This window comes from Aquarana catesbeiana, linkage group LG03 (assembly GCF_042186555.1).
Source record: "Aquarana catesbeiana isolate 2022-GZ linkage group LG03, ASM4218655v1, whole genome shotgun sequence".
Classification (NCBI taxonomy): Eukaryota; Metazoa; Chordata; class Amphibia; order Anura; family Ranidae; genus Aquarana; species Aquarana catesbeiana.
Genome location: NC_133326.1, coordinates 585,266,896 through 585,284,344, shown reverse-complemented (window position 1 = coordinate 585,284,344; position 17,449 = coordinate 585,266,896). Strand labels below are relative to the sequence as shown.

Here is a 17,449-nt window from a genome sequence, read left to right as displayed (position 1 = left end):
AATTCCAAAACTGAAAATGTGGTACGAAAATCAAAGTTTTTACTGGAACACCAAGAATTATAGATCTTCCAGACTTTAAAGAAAATGTCTCTTGTCACTTTTTTTCTACTTGCAAGAAGGGTAGAAATAAGCTTCTCTGATAAACCCTTCTGTCTTAAGATTTGTTCTTCAGAAACCAAGCTGTTTGAGATAAGCTGGATCTGGATGGAGAATTTGGCGCTGACTCAACAGATCTGCCCTGATTGGTAATCTCCAAGCAGGTTTCACTGGGAGGTTCATCAAGGTTGAAAACCAGGGTCTTTTTGGCCAATAAGGAGCTATTAATATTAGCTCCGTGGACTGCAATCTGAATTTGGCTAACACCTTTGGTATCAGTTGAAACGGGGGAAAAGCGCAGGACAGATGGAAGTCCCACTTGTGAGCTAATGCATCTACTCCGAGAGCTTGATCCTGTCACTGAAGAGAGAAGAAGACTGGTATTTTTGCATTTTCCTGTTTTGCAAAGAGGTCCACTTGGGGATAACTCCAACTCCTGGAAATTGTTTAGAATAATTCCTGATTGAGAGACCACTCTGCTTCCTTTATTTCTTTCCTGCTGAGGAGATCTGCTAAGGTGTTTTCTGTCCCCTTCAGATGGACTGCTGATAGAGAGGCCACATTGTTCTCTGCCCATCTTAGGATCTGATGAGCTAGACCCATTAGGGTTTTGCTTTTTGTGCCCCCTTGCTTTGTTAAATATAATACTGCCGTCATATTGTCTGACAATATTTGGACATGTTGATTCACTAGAAATTCCCGGAGGGAGAGGAGGCTTAGGTGAACAGCCTTTAACTCTCTCCAATTTAAAGATCTTCTTGCTTCTGGTTTGGTCCAAACTCCCTGAATCGTTTTTTCTTCCAGATGAGCTCCCCATCCCCATGCGCTGGCATCTGTAGTCAGCCTTCTGGTTACCGGAAAGACCCAAGGAAGCCCTTTTGAAATGTTTCCTTGGTTCCTCCACCACCAGAGTGATCTTTTTGCTCTTGCCCCCATGTTGAATTTCTTCTCCAGAGGTTCCTGGTATGACCAATTCATCAGGATATCCGATTGCAGAGGACGGGCATGCAACCTGGCCCACTGTACCGAAGGAATTTCCGCTGTCAACAGTCCCAGAGCGGACATGGCTTGTCTTACAGAGATCTCTGCGTTGGATTGAAGTGTTTTCAGGGTCAACTGCATCTTCTCTATTTTCTCCTGGGGTAGAAAAATTCTCTGTTCTATCGAGTCTATTTCGTACCCCAGAAACCTTACCCTTTGAGATGGAATTAAGTTTGACTTCTGAAGATTGAGAAGCCATCCCAAACTTCTTAGATGTGTTTGAACTGTCTGTAGGTTGACCTCTACTTGACCCTTTGAGTCTGCAAACAGTAGCAGGTCATCCAAATAGGGTACTATTGAAATCCCCTTCAGCCTCAGGGGCTCCAAAGATTCCGCCATCACTTTTGTGAATACCCTGGGAGAGGAGGAAAGACCGAAAGGCAGAGTCCGAAACTGCAGGTGCCAAATCTCCCCCCCCCCAGATTGACTGCGAGACGCAGGAACCTTTGTGATGGGGGCGCTATTGGTATATGGAGATAGGCATCTCTCAAATCGATGGAAGCCATATGACATTTGGGGGTTAGCAAGTTCCTCACTGAGAAAATCGTATCCATCCTGAATTTTTTGTATTTTATGGATCGATTTAGAACCTTCAAATTGAGAATCAGGCGGAACTTTCCTGATGGCTTTTTGACCAGAAAAATGTGGGAGTAAAACCCCTTCCCCTCTTGATCTTTCGGAACCTGGGAAATTACCTTCTGTTGCATCAGTTCCTGTAACAAAGACTTCATAGCCAGAGCCTTTTCCCGATCCTTTGGCAGGTTTGTGATGTAAAACCGATTTGGGGGGGCTTTGTGAGAATTCCAATTGATAACCCTTTTTGATTATCCCCAGAACAAAAGGACTCTTTGTTGTTTTTTCCCAAATTGGTAAGAAGTCCTGTAGTCTCCCCCCTACTAGATGGTCATTGTTTTTTAGGGGTTAGTTCTGGGGTTCTAAAGAGTACCCCACCTCTACCTCTTCCTCTCTGAGAAGACCAGGTTCTCTTCTGTGTGTGGTCCTTTTCCTTATCGGCTTGTCGAAAAGGACGAAAATTTTTCCTCTGCTGTACCGTTTTCTTCTCCTGTGGGAAAGCTTTCTTCTTATCTGCCGTCCTGTCAAGGACAGTCTCCAGTTCCGGCCCAAACATCAGGTCTCCTGAAAAGGGAATTCCGCACAGTTTTACTTTAGAAGCTGAATCCCCTGACCAGGTCTTTAGCCAGAGTGCTCTTCTTGCTGAGTTAACAAGCGCAAAGGACCTGGTTGACATCCTGATAGATTCTGCAGAGGCATCTGCCATATATTTTACTGCCTTAAGCAGGGTAGGGAAGGACTCCAATAAGTCTTTTCTGGAGGTACCTGCAACTACATGATTTTTAAGTTGATCTAACCAACACTCCAGATTCCTAGCCACAACTGTAGCTGCCATTGCTGGCTTAAGATTAGCTAGAGATGAGTCCCAGGCTTTCTTCAGTAGCCCATCTTATCCATAGCATATTTGAGAATACCCATGTCCTCAAAAGCTAAATCAGTTTTCCTAGATACTTGAGAAAAAGCAGCGTCTATCTTTGGTTTTTTTATTCCACAACAGTTCCTCATTCTCCTCAAAAGGAAACCTCCTTTTGAGGGCTTTAGAAAAAAAAACGGTCCCTTCTCTGGATCCTCCCATTCCTTTTTAATAGTGTCTGTTAACACTTTATGCACAGGGAACACCCTGTGTTTAATTTCCTCCAGCCCCAGGTACATCTTATCATGCACGGACAGCTGAGCTTTTTCTTCCTGGATCTCCAGGGTAGTATAAATTGCCTTGAGTAATTCATCCACCTCCTCAAGTGAAAGCTTATATCTAGATGATCTTGACTCTTCTTCCACCTCCTCCTCCTCCTCAGAATCAATGGTTGAGGGTGGAATGCTTTCCCTTTCCTCCTCCGACTCACTTTCCACCTGTCTGGAAGTGGACTGAGGGAAACTGGAGTGAGAACTCTGTTCTTGGCTGGAACTCTGGCCGCTTTTCGCAAGGAAACGCACTGTCCCTAGGGCCTCTGCTAATTCCTTCCTCACAGAAGATAAGAGTTCTTTGCACTCTTGTGAGGATTCTTCTTTTACTAAAACCACAATGCAGGATTTGCACAGTGGTTTGGGCCAACAGTCCCTTAAAGAATTTTTGCATGAGGGGCACTTTCTCCCTGTTCTCTCTGATTTGGCAGTAGCTTTCTGAAACAGAGAAACAAGAAAAAGCCAGGTCCTTAGAACTAAGGCTTCAGAGAAAAGTAGTACCTCCAGCCAACACCCTAAGTGCCCAGAGTCACTCCTTTGCTGAACTGCTAATGGAAAAATCTTACCCCATAGCAGACAGCAGCAGGCTTTGAACCATATAAAGATAAAAACACCCAGTGATATAAAAGGAAAGAGGTGTCACCGTACCTCTCCTATCTGGGCGCCTGCATCCGCCATTGCTGCTGACGATTCCGCTGTCTTCATAGTGAAATCCACAGCTGCTGCACTGTGTACTAGGCTCCATGTGCCAAACAAAAGGAAGTCCCGGCCAGAGAACCCGCCCCTTCCTCCTGCGTTCCAGCAGCAGGAACCAATCGCTGCTACGCCCCGCCGGAAGTCTCCACCCACCGGAACTGGCGTCATCCGCTGTCCGGGATTCGGCGCCGCCATGCAGAGGCCTGGCATGGACGCTCTTACTGAGCACAACTGCGGCCCCCCGAACACCCCGGGTGGAAAAACTTCCGGCAGACCATTACTCCTGTGAGCCGGAGAAGGAAGGGACACCGAAGCACCCCCCTCACATGCGAGAAGGAGCTGGGCTGGTCTGAGTACCCAAATGTGGAGGTCCTGCCAAAACCCTCTCCTTGGAGAGAGCGCAGCCCCTCTGGTTCCCCAAGCAGTGCTTCCACCATGGCGGAGGAAACACTAAAACTGACAGCATGGTGGAAGCAGCTGCTTTTTAAAGGGGCGTTGTCACGCAGTGTTTCCTGTCTAAGAGGTGGAGCTGCGCTCTCTCCAAGGTGCTGTCCTGAAAGGCGAAGGGAGAAAAAGTGTTCTTTTATTGCACAACCACAGAATGGATCGGAAGAGGATCAAGTGCTACATGAACTTGGTTCCCTGAGGATTCAACAACTTCACCAAGTTGTGGCGATAATTCTTCTGTAAGCAGGGGTGTGGAGTCCACTGACCTAGTCTTCAGTGTTAAAGGATAACTTTACCTGTAACATGTTACACCCGTAAAAGGGTGACTTGCGCCCCCCCCAATCCTCTACTGCGACAGGCGGTGGGAGATCCTCTCCCTACACCCGCTGTCACATTTTAAAAACAGCTCAGCTGCCCAGTGCATGCTCACACTGCCACGTCATTAATTCACAGCAATCTGTGAATTAATAAACTATAAGTCCTGTATGCCAATGCAGCAGATGGCTTGTAGCTGAGATGGCTCATCAGCGCCCTGGTAGTTTGACACTTCCTGTAGCTGAGTAACTGTCTGTTCGTATGGAAGTATGGGCAGACAGCTGTCAGGAGTGTCTGCAGGAGGCGGACATTGCACCCGCGATCTGCTAATCGCAGGTGTAATGCGTTGCGGGCTCATTGGTAAAAAAATAGTAAATGAAAATTTTTTGCAAAATCAAGTGCGTTTTTTTTTTTTTTTTCCCACAAAAGGTGAACTTAGCTTTTAACCACTGCAGGGTAAGCATATCCCAGCATATGCTGCCACTGTGACAGAGTGTGAGAGTGTGGACACAGTAGCCAGCTGTAACTGCTATTTCTAATCCACACTGCCAGCTTTATTCCTAGTGCTGTGTAACTTGATAAATAGTGATTAGTCACACACACAGCAGCCAGCAAGAGCCACTGCTATTTCTGCACTGCACCTGACATCTCTTACATTACAAAACAGAGCATTAAAGTGTTGTATCGTGTGTGTTAGCCATAGATGTGAATTAGAAACCAACTGTTTCTGAAAGCTTGCACCCCAAAGTATATTTAAGGTAGCCACATGAAAATGATCACTTATATTTTTCATTTTTCAATTACAAAAAAGAGAACAGACTTTGTTTACATTTTCTTAAAGTGTCACTAAACCCACATCATAAAAAAAAAAAAAAAAAAGTCAAATGCTGTATTATATGATGTTCATACTCACTGAGTTACTATGTGATTCTGCAAAAAACCTGGTTGATCCTGTTGCTCTCTATCGCCACCTTCTGTCCATGTCCCCAATTCAGCTAGGGATTTTGCAGCTGTGGTGGCAACTCTGCATATGCTCAGTTTTCAGTGAGTTTCTATAATGAGCATTTCCTCCCCATCACGTTAGCAGCCCATGTGACTATAGAGTCACACATGTGGGTGTATACACAGTGGTAAACGACAGCCCATTCCCTCCCTCCTCCTCCATGCCCACTGACCAACTAAACACAATGGGGGTGGGATATTACAAGTAGATTGATGGAGGCTTCACCTCCTTCTGCTGGAGGGGCGTGACACAGCCTGTGACTGGCAGAAATCCGCCCACACCATGTTATTTCCACAAAATAATAAAGATTTGATTTAAAATATATATTTGTATGACAATTTAAAACAGTTTATTGATATTATTTATTCATATTCTGTATTCCAAAGGCTGTTTTACATGTGACCAGGACTAGAAGCTCCTCTTGCTTATGTTTCCCTGCAGACAGGCTGGGAAAGATATGGCTCATGTGACAGCTGTATATCGATTAAGAAAAAGGTAGATTTTTTTTTTATTTTTTTTAATTAAAATAATTACAGCACCATCAGAAGAAGGGACAATGTAAATTAAACAGTGTGTGTTTGGTATCACTTTAATGGCCCAACTCTGGGAAACTTAAAAATGATCCCTTGCAGTTAATTGCTTGTTTAGGTCTAGGGGACATAAAAAAAACAGATCTACTTACATAGTTAGTCTGGATTAAAAAAAAAGACTCTAGACCATCCAGTTCAACCAGAGAGAAAGAAAAAAAAAAAACAGACAAATTGAAAACCTCCATATACACTATTCTATACCCACAGTTGATACATGGTCAACTGCTGCTAGACTGGCAGCAGTTGACCATGCTAGACTGGTCCCCACAGGGTCCTTTACCCCATGCTCCAGTGGTCTAAGGTCCTAACATCATCAAGGCCAACGTAGAGACCATAGCCCTACACTGAACTTGATGATGCTAAGGGACAGTCTACCTCTGGAGCATGGGGAGCGCCCTCTGTGAGGGAAGAGGAAGATCAGGTAGACAAAAGTGCTTTTAGTCTCCCCTAGAATAAACAAGTGGGCTGCACTTACTACATGGGAGGATTTTCCAATTTTCCAGAGTTGGGCTTTAATCAGGTGACTGAAGATGTGTCAGTGGAAATGCAGAAATAGTGCCTAATGGCTTTGCATAAGGGAGGAGGAGCAGCAGCTGGGTTCAGAAACACACTGAAGTATCAAATTCCTGTTCAAACTTTTATGCATTAAAATATTTAAAGAAACATAACAGAATGATCAAATAGATGATATTGTAACTTATAACCAATCTCTGCTACCACTCTCATTACAAGAATGACACAGATAGGATTACCTGGATTAAGGAATACTTTGGATGGAAAGTGATGTTTCCGTGGTGAAAATGGGTAAACTGTTTGCGTTCGAGTGGAAGAAAGCGCACTTCTTGCAGGGCGATAAAACCTGATATAAAATGAAAAAAAGTTATTGTGAATGAATGCAAATGCAGGCTTGCATACAACAGCCTGTTGTATTTTTTTTACATGCATTGAATGCTGGTGGCTATAGCTGCTAGCTGTAATCATTGTGTTCTGCCGGCTGGCAGAACACAATAGGGCTGTGGTGGCGGGAATGAACATCACAATCTATGGGCTACTTTAGAGTGGTCAGCATAAACAAAGTGTGGCAACTGGCAGGATCTCCAGGTAAAAAAAACTACATCAGGGTCACACATAAAAAAAAAAAATGATTTGCTTAAAGTGGACCTTCACTCCTGGGAACTTTTAACTACCAGTATTCCTCCCCCCTCTGTAATGCAAAAACTGCTATTTGTTTTGTCTACTTTTATATCATTTCTTTTTGCTCTGGCCCCATCGCCTGCCGCCTTGGTGAGAATGGACTTGTCCCTGCTCCTGCAGCCTCCTGGGGTAACTCCCTGCCTCCAGGTACTCACAGTGATTGGTGGGTGAGCCTGGCGTGTGTCATTAGGGCCCAGCTGCAACAGCAAGGAAGAGGCAGTCAGGCTCCCAATGACATCAGAAGAGGGGAAGATGGTGGTGCGGCACCAAAGCAACGGATTGTATCTGGGCAATGCTAGATTTGCTGGGGCAGGTATGTGATCTGAGGAGAACCCAGCACAACAGGTAAGAGGGGTGTGAAGTTCCCCCTTAAAGAAAAACTACAGTAATTTACACTCACCAGCCACTTTATTAGGTACAACTGCTCAATTGCTTGGTAACACAAATTGCTAATCAGCCAATCACATGGCAGCAATTTAGGCGTAGTGAAGACGACTTGCTGAAGTTCAAACAGAGCATCAGAATGAGGAAGAAAGAGGATTTAAAGGGGTTGTAAACACTCTTTTTTTAAAAAACTTTTTAAAATAACAAATATGTCATACTTACCTCCACTGTGCAGTTCGTTTTGCACAGAGTGACCGCGATCCTCCTATTCTGGAGTCCCCTGGTGGAGCTGGTAGCTCCTCCCCGCAACTGGTGTCCACGTCAAAGCGCTCTCCTTGGTGGACACCCGTGCGGGCGCGCTCCCGAGTCCTGCTTCTGTGTGTATCCACACAGAAAGCGGGACTCGGCCCGCCCCCCCGCATCATTGGATCTGATTGAGAGCAGTGGGAGCCAATTACTGCGCTGCTATCAATCTATCCAATCAAGAGCCGAGACAACAGGCAGAGAGGTAGAGTGCGTCTCCGCTGTAGGAACGAACGGGCTCAGGTGAGTAAAACGGGCTGGGGGACTGGTCAGTGCATTAAGGTGAGAAAACACAAGGGTTTACAACCCCTTTAAAGCGGGGTTCCACCCAAATTTTGAACATTATCTCTATGCATTCTCTTCCTTGCCTAGATGCTGACATGCTGTGTAAAAAAATTTAAATCGCCGTAATTACCTTTATTTTTCTATTCTTCTTAGCACTTCCTGGTTTTCCTCCCATGGGAGTAGGCGTGTTTCTAGCCTCTCCCAGACCTCCCACAGTCCCCTGGGAGCTAGTCTCAGGCTTCCCAGCATGCATTGTGCAACAGCGTCATCACAACATCTCGGTGAATGCTGGGAGCACAGCATTCACCGCATCCAGGAAATACATGCTTGTGGGCTTCAAATGCCCACAATGAAGATGGAAACTGCCTTCAGTGAATTTTAGAAGTTATTCTTTACAACGAAATCGGACACAGGCGGACTTATTACACAGAACATGTGAGTAGATAATCATGAGAAGAAAAGTTTGTGAATGAACTCCAAAAAAAAAAAAACGATAGATAGGTGGACCCCCCGCTTTAAGTGACTTGGTTGTTGGTGCCAGACAGGCTGGTCTGAGTATTTCAAAAACTGCTGATCTGCTGGGATTTTCACACACAACCATCTCTAGGGTTTACAGAGAATAGCCTGAAAAGGGGAAAATATTCAGTGATATCCAGTTGTGTGGACAAGAATGTCTTGTTGATGTCAGAGGAGAATGGGCAGACTGGTTATAGATAATAGAAAGACAACAGTAACTCAAATAACTTGTTACAACCAAGGTATGCAGAATACCATCTCTGAACGCACAACAATCGAGCCTTGAAGCAGATGGACTACAGCAGCAAAAGACCACACCAGGTGCCACTTCTGTCAGCTAAGAACAGGAAACTGAGGCTACAATTTGCACAGGCTCACCAAAATTGGACAATAGAAGATTGGAAAAACATTGCCTGGTCTGATGAGTCTCAATTTCAGCTGTGACATTCAGATAGTAGGGTCAGAATTTGGCATAAACAACATGAAAGCATGGATCCATCCTGCCTTGTATCAATGGTTCAGACTGGTGGTGGTGTAATGGTGGGGGGATATTTTCTTGGCACACTTTGGGCCCCTTAGTACCAATAGAGCATCGTTTAAATGTCACAGCCTACCTGGGTATTGTTGCTGACCATGTCCATCCCCCTACAGTGAACCCATCTTCTGATGACTCCTTCCAGCAGGATAATGCACCATGCCACAAAAGATCAAATCATCTCGAACTGGTTTCTTGAACATGACAATGAGGTCACTGTACTCCAATGGCCTCCACAGTCACCAGATATCAATCCAATAGAGCACCTTTGGGATGTTGTGGAACAGGAGATTCCCATCATGGATGTGCAGCCAACAAATCTGCAGCAACTGCGTGATGCTATCATGTCAATATGAACCAAAATCTCTGAGGAATGTTTCCAACACCTTGTTGAATCTATGCCATGATGAATTAAAAGAAGTTTGATTTTCTTTTCAAAATTATACTTACCTAGTTGGATGCAGCATTGGTCTGATGCTGCATCTGTCCCCTGTCGGCTCTAACACTGAGAACCAAGCGATCAAAGACCACGGTTCTCAGAGCTCCGTGAGCAGCGAGCTGGTGACTGTCAGTCACTGCTCTCTGCTCTACCCTCCATCTCTCACTAGAACGCTGGGCTCTGGAGGGGGAGGGGCAGCCAGCTACAGGCTCTTAGTGGCTCATAGAGAGGCTGAGCCAGGTGTTGTTCAAGGGTTGCGGACAGATCTCGATTTTTTTTGTCGTGAACTTCCCAAGCTTAGACCTGCTCTGTGATGTCAGCCGACAACAGGATCACAGGAGTGCAGAACGAACTGCACTCCAGTGATCCACAGAAGTACAGCCAAATAAGTTTTGGCTGTACTCCTCCTTTAAGGCAGTTCTGAAGGCAAAGGGGGGGTCCAACCTGTTACTAGCAAGGTGTACCTAATAAAGTGGCCAGTGAGTGTATATAACAATTAAAAGTTGGTTGCTACAAATAGCGTAACTGCGGACCTTTAATACACAAGTAATCACAAGGCCAGGAGTTCAGCGCTGCCCTCACCTGGACTGGTTCTTCGGGTCCCTGGCGCCACCATATTGCTTGTGGGAAGCTGGCTGTGACTTCCTGCTGTTTCACAGCTAACTCCCCACTGCGCTTTTGGACTGGTCCCACAGTCTTCTGGGATTTCTGCTTTTCTCGCCTTGCTGAGAAGAGCAGAAATGGTAGCGGGTACCTGTCAGAAAAAGGTGTCCGATTCCAGAACAAAAAAAAATACAATTATAGGGGGATGAAGGAAGGAAAATGAGTGGAACTTTAAGTGACACTGTATACAGTTCTGCAAGATACTAAAGACAGGAAGAACATACATTTTGGATCTGCATACACTTTATATTTGATGGGGAATGCAAGGTGGTACATTTACTAAAACTGGAGTGCAAAATCTTGTGCAGCTGTGCATGGCAGGCAATCAGCTTCTAACTTCAGCTTTGAAAATAAAACCTGGAAGCTGATTGGTTTCTATGCAGAGCCGTACTCTCGTTTTAGTAAGTAACCCCCAATGTATTGTGCTGGCTCTGCCCATCCTCCATATTGTAGTGTGCTTGAGGACTGAATGGAGACAAATACCAATCCTTTGTCAGGACCTCCCCTCCCCCATGTGTATTCCATTCCTAGATTCAGAGTTCTTCTATTCACTTCTATCCACAGATATCTCTCTCTTTTCTAGTCAGCCTATACCCGGCATACATGCAACGCCAATCTCCCCCCCCGGCATACATGCAACGCCAATCTCCCCCCCGGCATACATGCACCGTCAATCTCTCCCCCCCCCCCCGCATACATGCACCGTATATTCCCCCCCCCCCACCGGCATACATGCACCGTCAATCTCCCCCCCCCCCGGCATACATGCACCGTCAATCTCTCCCCCCCCCCAACATACATGCACCGTCAATCTCTCCCCCCCCCAACATACATGCACCGTCAATCTCTCCCCCCCCCAACATACATGCACCGTCAATCTCTCCCCCCCCCAACATACATGCACCGTCAATCTCTCCCCCCCCCCAACATACATGCACCGTCAATCTCTCCCCCCCCCCCAACATACATGCACCGTCAATCTCTCCCCCCCCAACATACATGCACCGTCAATCTCTCCCCCCCCAACATACATGCACCGTCAATCTCTCCCCCCCCAACATACATGCACCGTCAATCTCTCCCCCCCGGCATACATGCACCGTCAATCTCTCCCCCCCGGCATACATGCACCGTCAATCTCCCCCCCCCCGCATACATGCACCGTCAATCTCTCCCCCCCCCAGCATACATGCACCGTCAATCTCTCCCCCCCCCAGCATACATGCACCGTCAATCTCTCCCCCCCCCCAGCATACATGCACCGTCAATCTCTCCCCCCCCCCCAGCATACATGCACCGTCAATCTCTCCCCCCCCCCAGCATACATGCACCGTCAATCTCTCCCCCCCAGCATACATGCACCGTCAATCTCTCCCCCCCCCAGCATACATGCACCGTCAATCTCTCCCCCCCCCAGCATACATGCACCGTCAATCTCTCCCCCCCCCAGCATACATGCACCGTCAATCTCTCCCCCCCAGCATACATGCACCGTCAATCTCTCCCCCCCCAGCATACATGCACCGTCAATCTCTCCCCCCCCCCAACATACATGCACCGTCAATCTCTCCCCCCCCCCCAACATACATGCACCGTCAATCTCTCCCCCCCCAACATACATGCACCGTCAATCTCTCCCCCCCCAACATACATGCACCGTCAATCTCTCCCCCCCCAACATACATGCACCGTCAATCTCTCCCCCCCGGCATACATGCACCGTCAATCTCTCCCCCCCGGCATACATGCACCGTCAATCTCCCCCCCCCCGCATACATGCACCGTCAATCTCTCCCCCCCCCAGCATACATGCACCGTCAATCTCTCCCCCCCCCAGCATACATGCACCGTCAATCTCTCCCCCCCCGGCATAAATGCACCGTCAATCTCTCCCCCCCGGCATACATGCACCGTCAATCTCCCCTCCCCGGCATACATGCACCGTCAATCTCCCCTCCCCGGCATACATGCACCGTCAATCTCTCCCCCCCGGCATACATGCACCGTCAATCTCTACCCCCCTGGCATACATGCACCGTCAATCTCTCCCCCCCTCCCCGGCATACATGCACCGTCAATCTCTCCCCCCCGGCATACATGCACCGTCAATCTCTCCCCCCCCGGCATACATGCACCGTCAATCTCTCCCCCCCCAGCATACATGCACCGTCAATCTCTACCCCTCTGGCATACATGCACCGTCAATCTCTCCCCCCCCCAGCATACATGCACCGTCAATCTCTACCCCCCTGGCATACATGCACCGTCAATCTCTACCCCCCTGGCATACATGCACCGTCAATCTCTCCCCCCCTCTCCGGCATACATGCACCGTCAATCTCTCCCCCCCCCCTCCCCGGCATACATGCACCGTCAATCTCTCCCCCCTCCCCCCCCCCGGCATACATGCACCGTCAATCTCTCCCCCCCAGCATACATGCACCGTCAATCTCTCCCCCCCCCAGCATACATGCACCGTCAATCTCTCCCCCCCCCCAGCATACATGCACCGTCAATCTCTCCCCCCCCAGCATACATGCACCGTCAATCTCTCCCCCCCCAGCATACATGCACCGTCAATCTCTCCCCCCCCAGCATACATGCACCGTCAATCTCTCCCCCCCCCAGCATACATGCACCGTCAATCTCCCCCCCCCCCCAGCATACATGCACCGTCAATCTCTCCCCCCCCCAGCATACATGCACCGTCAATCTCTCCCCCCCCCAGCATACATGCACCGTCAATCTCTCCCCCCCCCAGCATACATGCACCGTCAATCTCTCCCCCCCCCAGCATACATGCACCGTCAATCTCTCCCCCCCCCAGCATACATGCACCGTCAATCTCTCCCCCCCCAGCATACATGCACCGTCAATCTCTCCCCCCCCCAGCATACATGCACCGTCAATCTCTCCCCCCCCCCCAGCATACATGCACCGTCAATCTCTCCCCCCCCCCAGCATACATGCACCGTCAATCTCTCCCCCCCCCAGCATACATGCACCGTCAATCTCTCCCCCCCCGGCATACATGCACCGTCAATCTCTCCCCCCCCGGCATACATGCACCGTCAATCTCTCCCCCCCCCGGCATACATGCACCGTCAATCTCTCCCCCCCCCGGCATACATGCACCGTCAATCTCTCCCCCCCGGCATACATGCACCGTCAATCTCTCCCCCCCGGCATACATGCACCGTCAATCTCTCCCCCCCGGCATACATGCACCGTCAATCTCTCCCCCCCGGCATACATGCACCCTCAATCTCTCCCCCCCGGCATACATGCACCGTCAATCTCTCCCCCCCGGCATACATGCACCGTCAATCTCTCCCCCCCGGCATACATGCACCGTCAATCTCCCCCCTCCGGCATACATGCACCGTCAATCTCCCCCCCCCCGGCATACATGCACCGTCAATCTCCCCCCCCCCGGCATACATGCACCGTCAATCCCCCCCCCGGCATACATGCACCGTCAATCTCTCCCCCCCGGCATACATGCACCCTCAATCTCTCCCCCCCGGCATACATGCACCGTCAATCTCTCCCCCCCGGCATACATGCACCGTCAATCTCTCCCCCCCGGCATACATGCACCGTCAATCTCCCCCCTCCGGCATACATGCACCGTCAATCTCCCCCCCCCCGGCATACATGCACCGTCAATCTCCCCCCCCCCGGCATACATGCACCGTCAATCCCCCCCCCGGCATACATGCACCGTCAATCCCCCCCCCCGGCATACATGCACCGTCAATCCCCCCCCCCCGGCATACATGCACCGTCAATCCCCCCCCCCGGCATACATGCACCGTCAATCCCCCCCCCCCCGGCATACATGCACCGTCAATCTCCCCCCCCCCGGCATACATGCACCGTCAATCTCTCCCCCCCGGCATACATGCACCGTCAATCTCTCCCCCCCGGCATACATGCACCGTCAATCTCTCCCCCCCGGCATACATGCACCGTCAATCTCTCCCCCCCGGCATACATGCACCGTCAATCTCTCCCCCCCGGCATACATGCACCGTCAATCTCTCCCCCCCGGCATACATGCACCGTCAATCTCCCCTCCCCGGCATACATGCACCGTCAATCTCTCCCCCCCGGCATACATGCACCGTCAATCTCTACCCCCCTGGCATACATGCACCGTCAATTTCTCCCCCCCTCCCCGGCATACATGCACCGTCAATCTCTCCCCCCCGGCATACATGCACCGTCAATCTCTCCCCCCCGGCATACATGCACCGTCAATCTCTACCCCCCTGGCATACATGCACCGTCAATCTCTCCCCCCCTCCCCGGCATACATGCACCGTCAATCTCTACCCCCCTGGCATACATGCACCGTCAATCTCTCCCCCCCCCGCCGTCCATCCCCCCCTCCTACATACAACGAGACTCGTACTTTTATCAACCCCCCAGACTCGCAGCTTTACTCTCTTTCTGCGTCTGTCCTCAGTGAGAGTGTCTGTAATGTGTCTGTCTCATATCTCTGCCACACATAGAACCATCACCCACCTTACACCGAACTTCACTGCGCTACTCGCCAACCTTCCTATGGGAGCCGCCATCTTTGTTGTCATCACGCTCAGGACCCCGGCACGTGACGTGTAGAGGTTGCCCGGCGGGATGCCTGTCTGTAGTGGGGAGAGGATAGTATGATAGAGGCAGCGCAGTGATGTTATACATCATAGGTGTGCAGTGCTGGTCACTAATCTCTGTACTATAAAGGGAATTGCAGCTGCTAGAGGGAGATTGCAGATTTTGGTGAAAGTCTGTAATAGTGTGATTATGTGACAGGATTGCCTGAATATGGAAAAAGAGGAAAGTTCTCCATTAATACACAGATATTTGGGTGGAAACCTGGAGAATCCAACATAAACCCTTTTTAAATAAACCCCATCTTAAAGTGGGACTTTACCCAAAAAAAGAAAAAAAAACAGGAACAGACAAGATTTTTAATGCAGAAGAAACACTATGCTTCCTGTGCATTAAAGTGTTACTAAACCCACAACAGTAAAATCAGTATGAAGCTGAAGTTATCTTCTTATTCTGCCAGCTTCTTATTCAAATGCAGAAGTTAGCTCCTTATTCGGCCAGCTTCTTATTCAGGTTGGATCTTTATTCACAAAAGTTATTATTTACTAAACAATCATCTGCAATGTTTATAATAAAATGGTGAACTTCAACAATTCTATCTGCCTAAGGGCCCTTTCACACTGAGGCGGAGGCGGCATCAGCGGTAAAGCACCGCTATTGTAAGCGGCGCTTTACCGTCGGTATTCGGCCGCTAGCGGGGCGGTTTTACCCCCCCCGCTAGTGGCCGAGAAAGGGTTAAAAACCACTGTAAAGCGCCTCTACTGAGGCGCTTTGCCGGCGGTATAGCCGCGCCGTCCCATTGATTTCAATGGGCAGGTGCAGTAAAGGAGCGGTATACACTCCGCTCCACCGCTCCGAAGATGCTGCTAGCAGGACTTTTATTGTCCTGCTAGCGCACCGCTCCAGTGTGAAAGCCCTCGGGGCTTTCACACTGGAATCAAAGCAGCGGCACTTTCGGGTCGGTTTGCAGGCGCTATTATTAGCGCAATAGCGCCTGCAAACCACCCCAGTGTGAAAGGACCCTAAATGCCATGTATTTAAAGGGGTAATTCTGAATAAATATCTGAAAACCACCTTTGCTCACCCAAATTCTACTTGTTTTATACTCATTGGGCATCCTACTATTAGTTAAAGTTCAATTTGGCCCAAGCCCAGTGATCGAAATCCTAAAATATGGCACCAAACGTGGCACCATGACAGCCATGCATTTCAATGGGTAATTCCAAATAAGAAGCCAAGTTATTCCTATATGAAATCTTGGCTCACCCAAATTCCACATGTTTTGTACTAATTGGGCATCCTACTATACAGGAAAGTTCAATTTGGCCTGAGTCAAGTAATATAAACCTTAAAATATGGCACCTTGACAGCCATACATTTCAATGGGAAATTCCGAATTAGGAACCAAGATATTCCTATATGAAAACCACTTTGGCTCACCCAAATTCCACTTGTTTATTCTCATTGGGCATCCTGCTATATAGGAAAGTTCAATTTGGCCCGAGCCAAGTGACGGAAATCATAAAATATGGCACCAAACTTGTCACCCATGTATTTCAATGGGAAATTCCGAATAAGAAGCCAAGCTATTCCTATATGATATCCATCTTGGCTCACCCAAATTCCACTTGTTTTATACTCATTGGGCATCCTACTATATAGGAAAGTTCAATTTGGTCCGAGCCAAGTGATGGAAATCATAAAATATGGCACTCTGACAGCCATACATTTCAATGGGAAATTCAGAATAAGAAGCCAAGCTATTCTTATATGAAAACCATCTTGGCTCACCCAAATTCCACTTGTTTTATACTCATTGGGCATCCTACTATATAGGAAAGATCAATTTGGCCCAAGCCAAGTGATCTAAATCCTAAAATATGGCACCGAATGTGGCACCATGACAGCCATGCATTTCAATGGGAAATTCCAAATAAGAAGCCAAGCTATTCCTATATGAAATCCATCTTGGCTCACCCAAATTACATTTGTTTTATACTAATTGGGCATCCTACTTTGTAGGAAAGTTCAATTTGGCCCGAGCCAAGTGATCTAAATCCTAAAATATGGCACCAAACGTGGCACCATGACAGCCATGCATTTCAATGGGTAATTCCGAATAAGAAGCCAAGCTATTCCTATATGAAATCCATCTTGGCTCACCCAAATTCCACTTGTTTTGTACTCATTAGGCATCCTACTATACAGGAAAGTTCAATTTGGCCCAACCCAAGTGCTATAAATCTTAAAATATGGCACCTTGACAGCCATGCATTTCAATGGGAAATTCTGAATAAGGAACCAAGATATTCCTATATGAAAACCAACTTGGCTCACCCAAATTCCACTTGTTTTATACTCATTGGGTATCCTACTATATAGGAAAGTTCAAATTAGCCTGAGCCAAGTGATGGAAATCCTAAAATATGGCATCTTGACCGCCATACATTTCAATGGGAAAATCCGTATAAGAAACCAAGATATTCCTATATGAAAACCATCTTGGCTCACCAAAATTCCATTTGTTTTATACTCATTGGACATCCTACTATATAGGAAAGTTCAATTTGGACCGA

General features: G+C 48.1%; 1 protein-coding gene across 1 annotated transcript in view; it reads right to left on the bottom strand.

Annotated features, from left to right (window-relative positions):
* NFU1 (NFU1 iron-sulfur cluster scaffold) overlaps window positions 1-14,938 on the bottom strand; it is a 68,204-nt gene extending 53,266 nt beyond the window's left edge. Inside the window, exons 1-2 of the mRNA XM_073622017.1 lie at window positions 14,793-14,938; window positions 6,696-6,802 (exon numbers count right to left, since the gene is read on the bottom strand). Of these exons, the coding sequence (XP_073478118.1) occupies window positions 6,696-6,802; window positions 14,793-14,857 (172 nt within the window). The 5' untranslated portion in view covers window positions 14,858-14,938. The remainder of the gene's footprint in view (window positions 1-6,695; window positions 6,803-14,792) is intronic.
* Window positions 14,939-17,449: the final 2,511 nt, after the last annotated feature.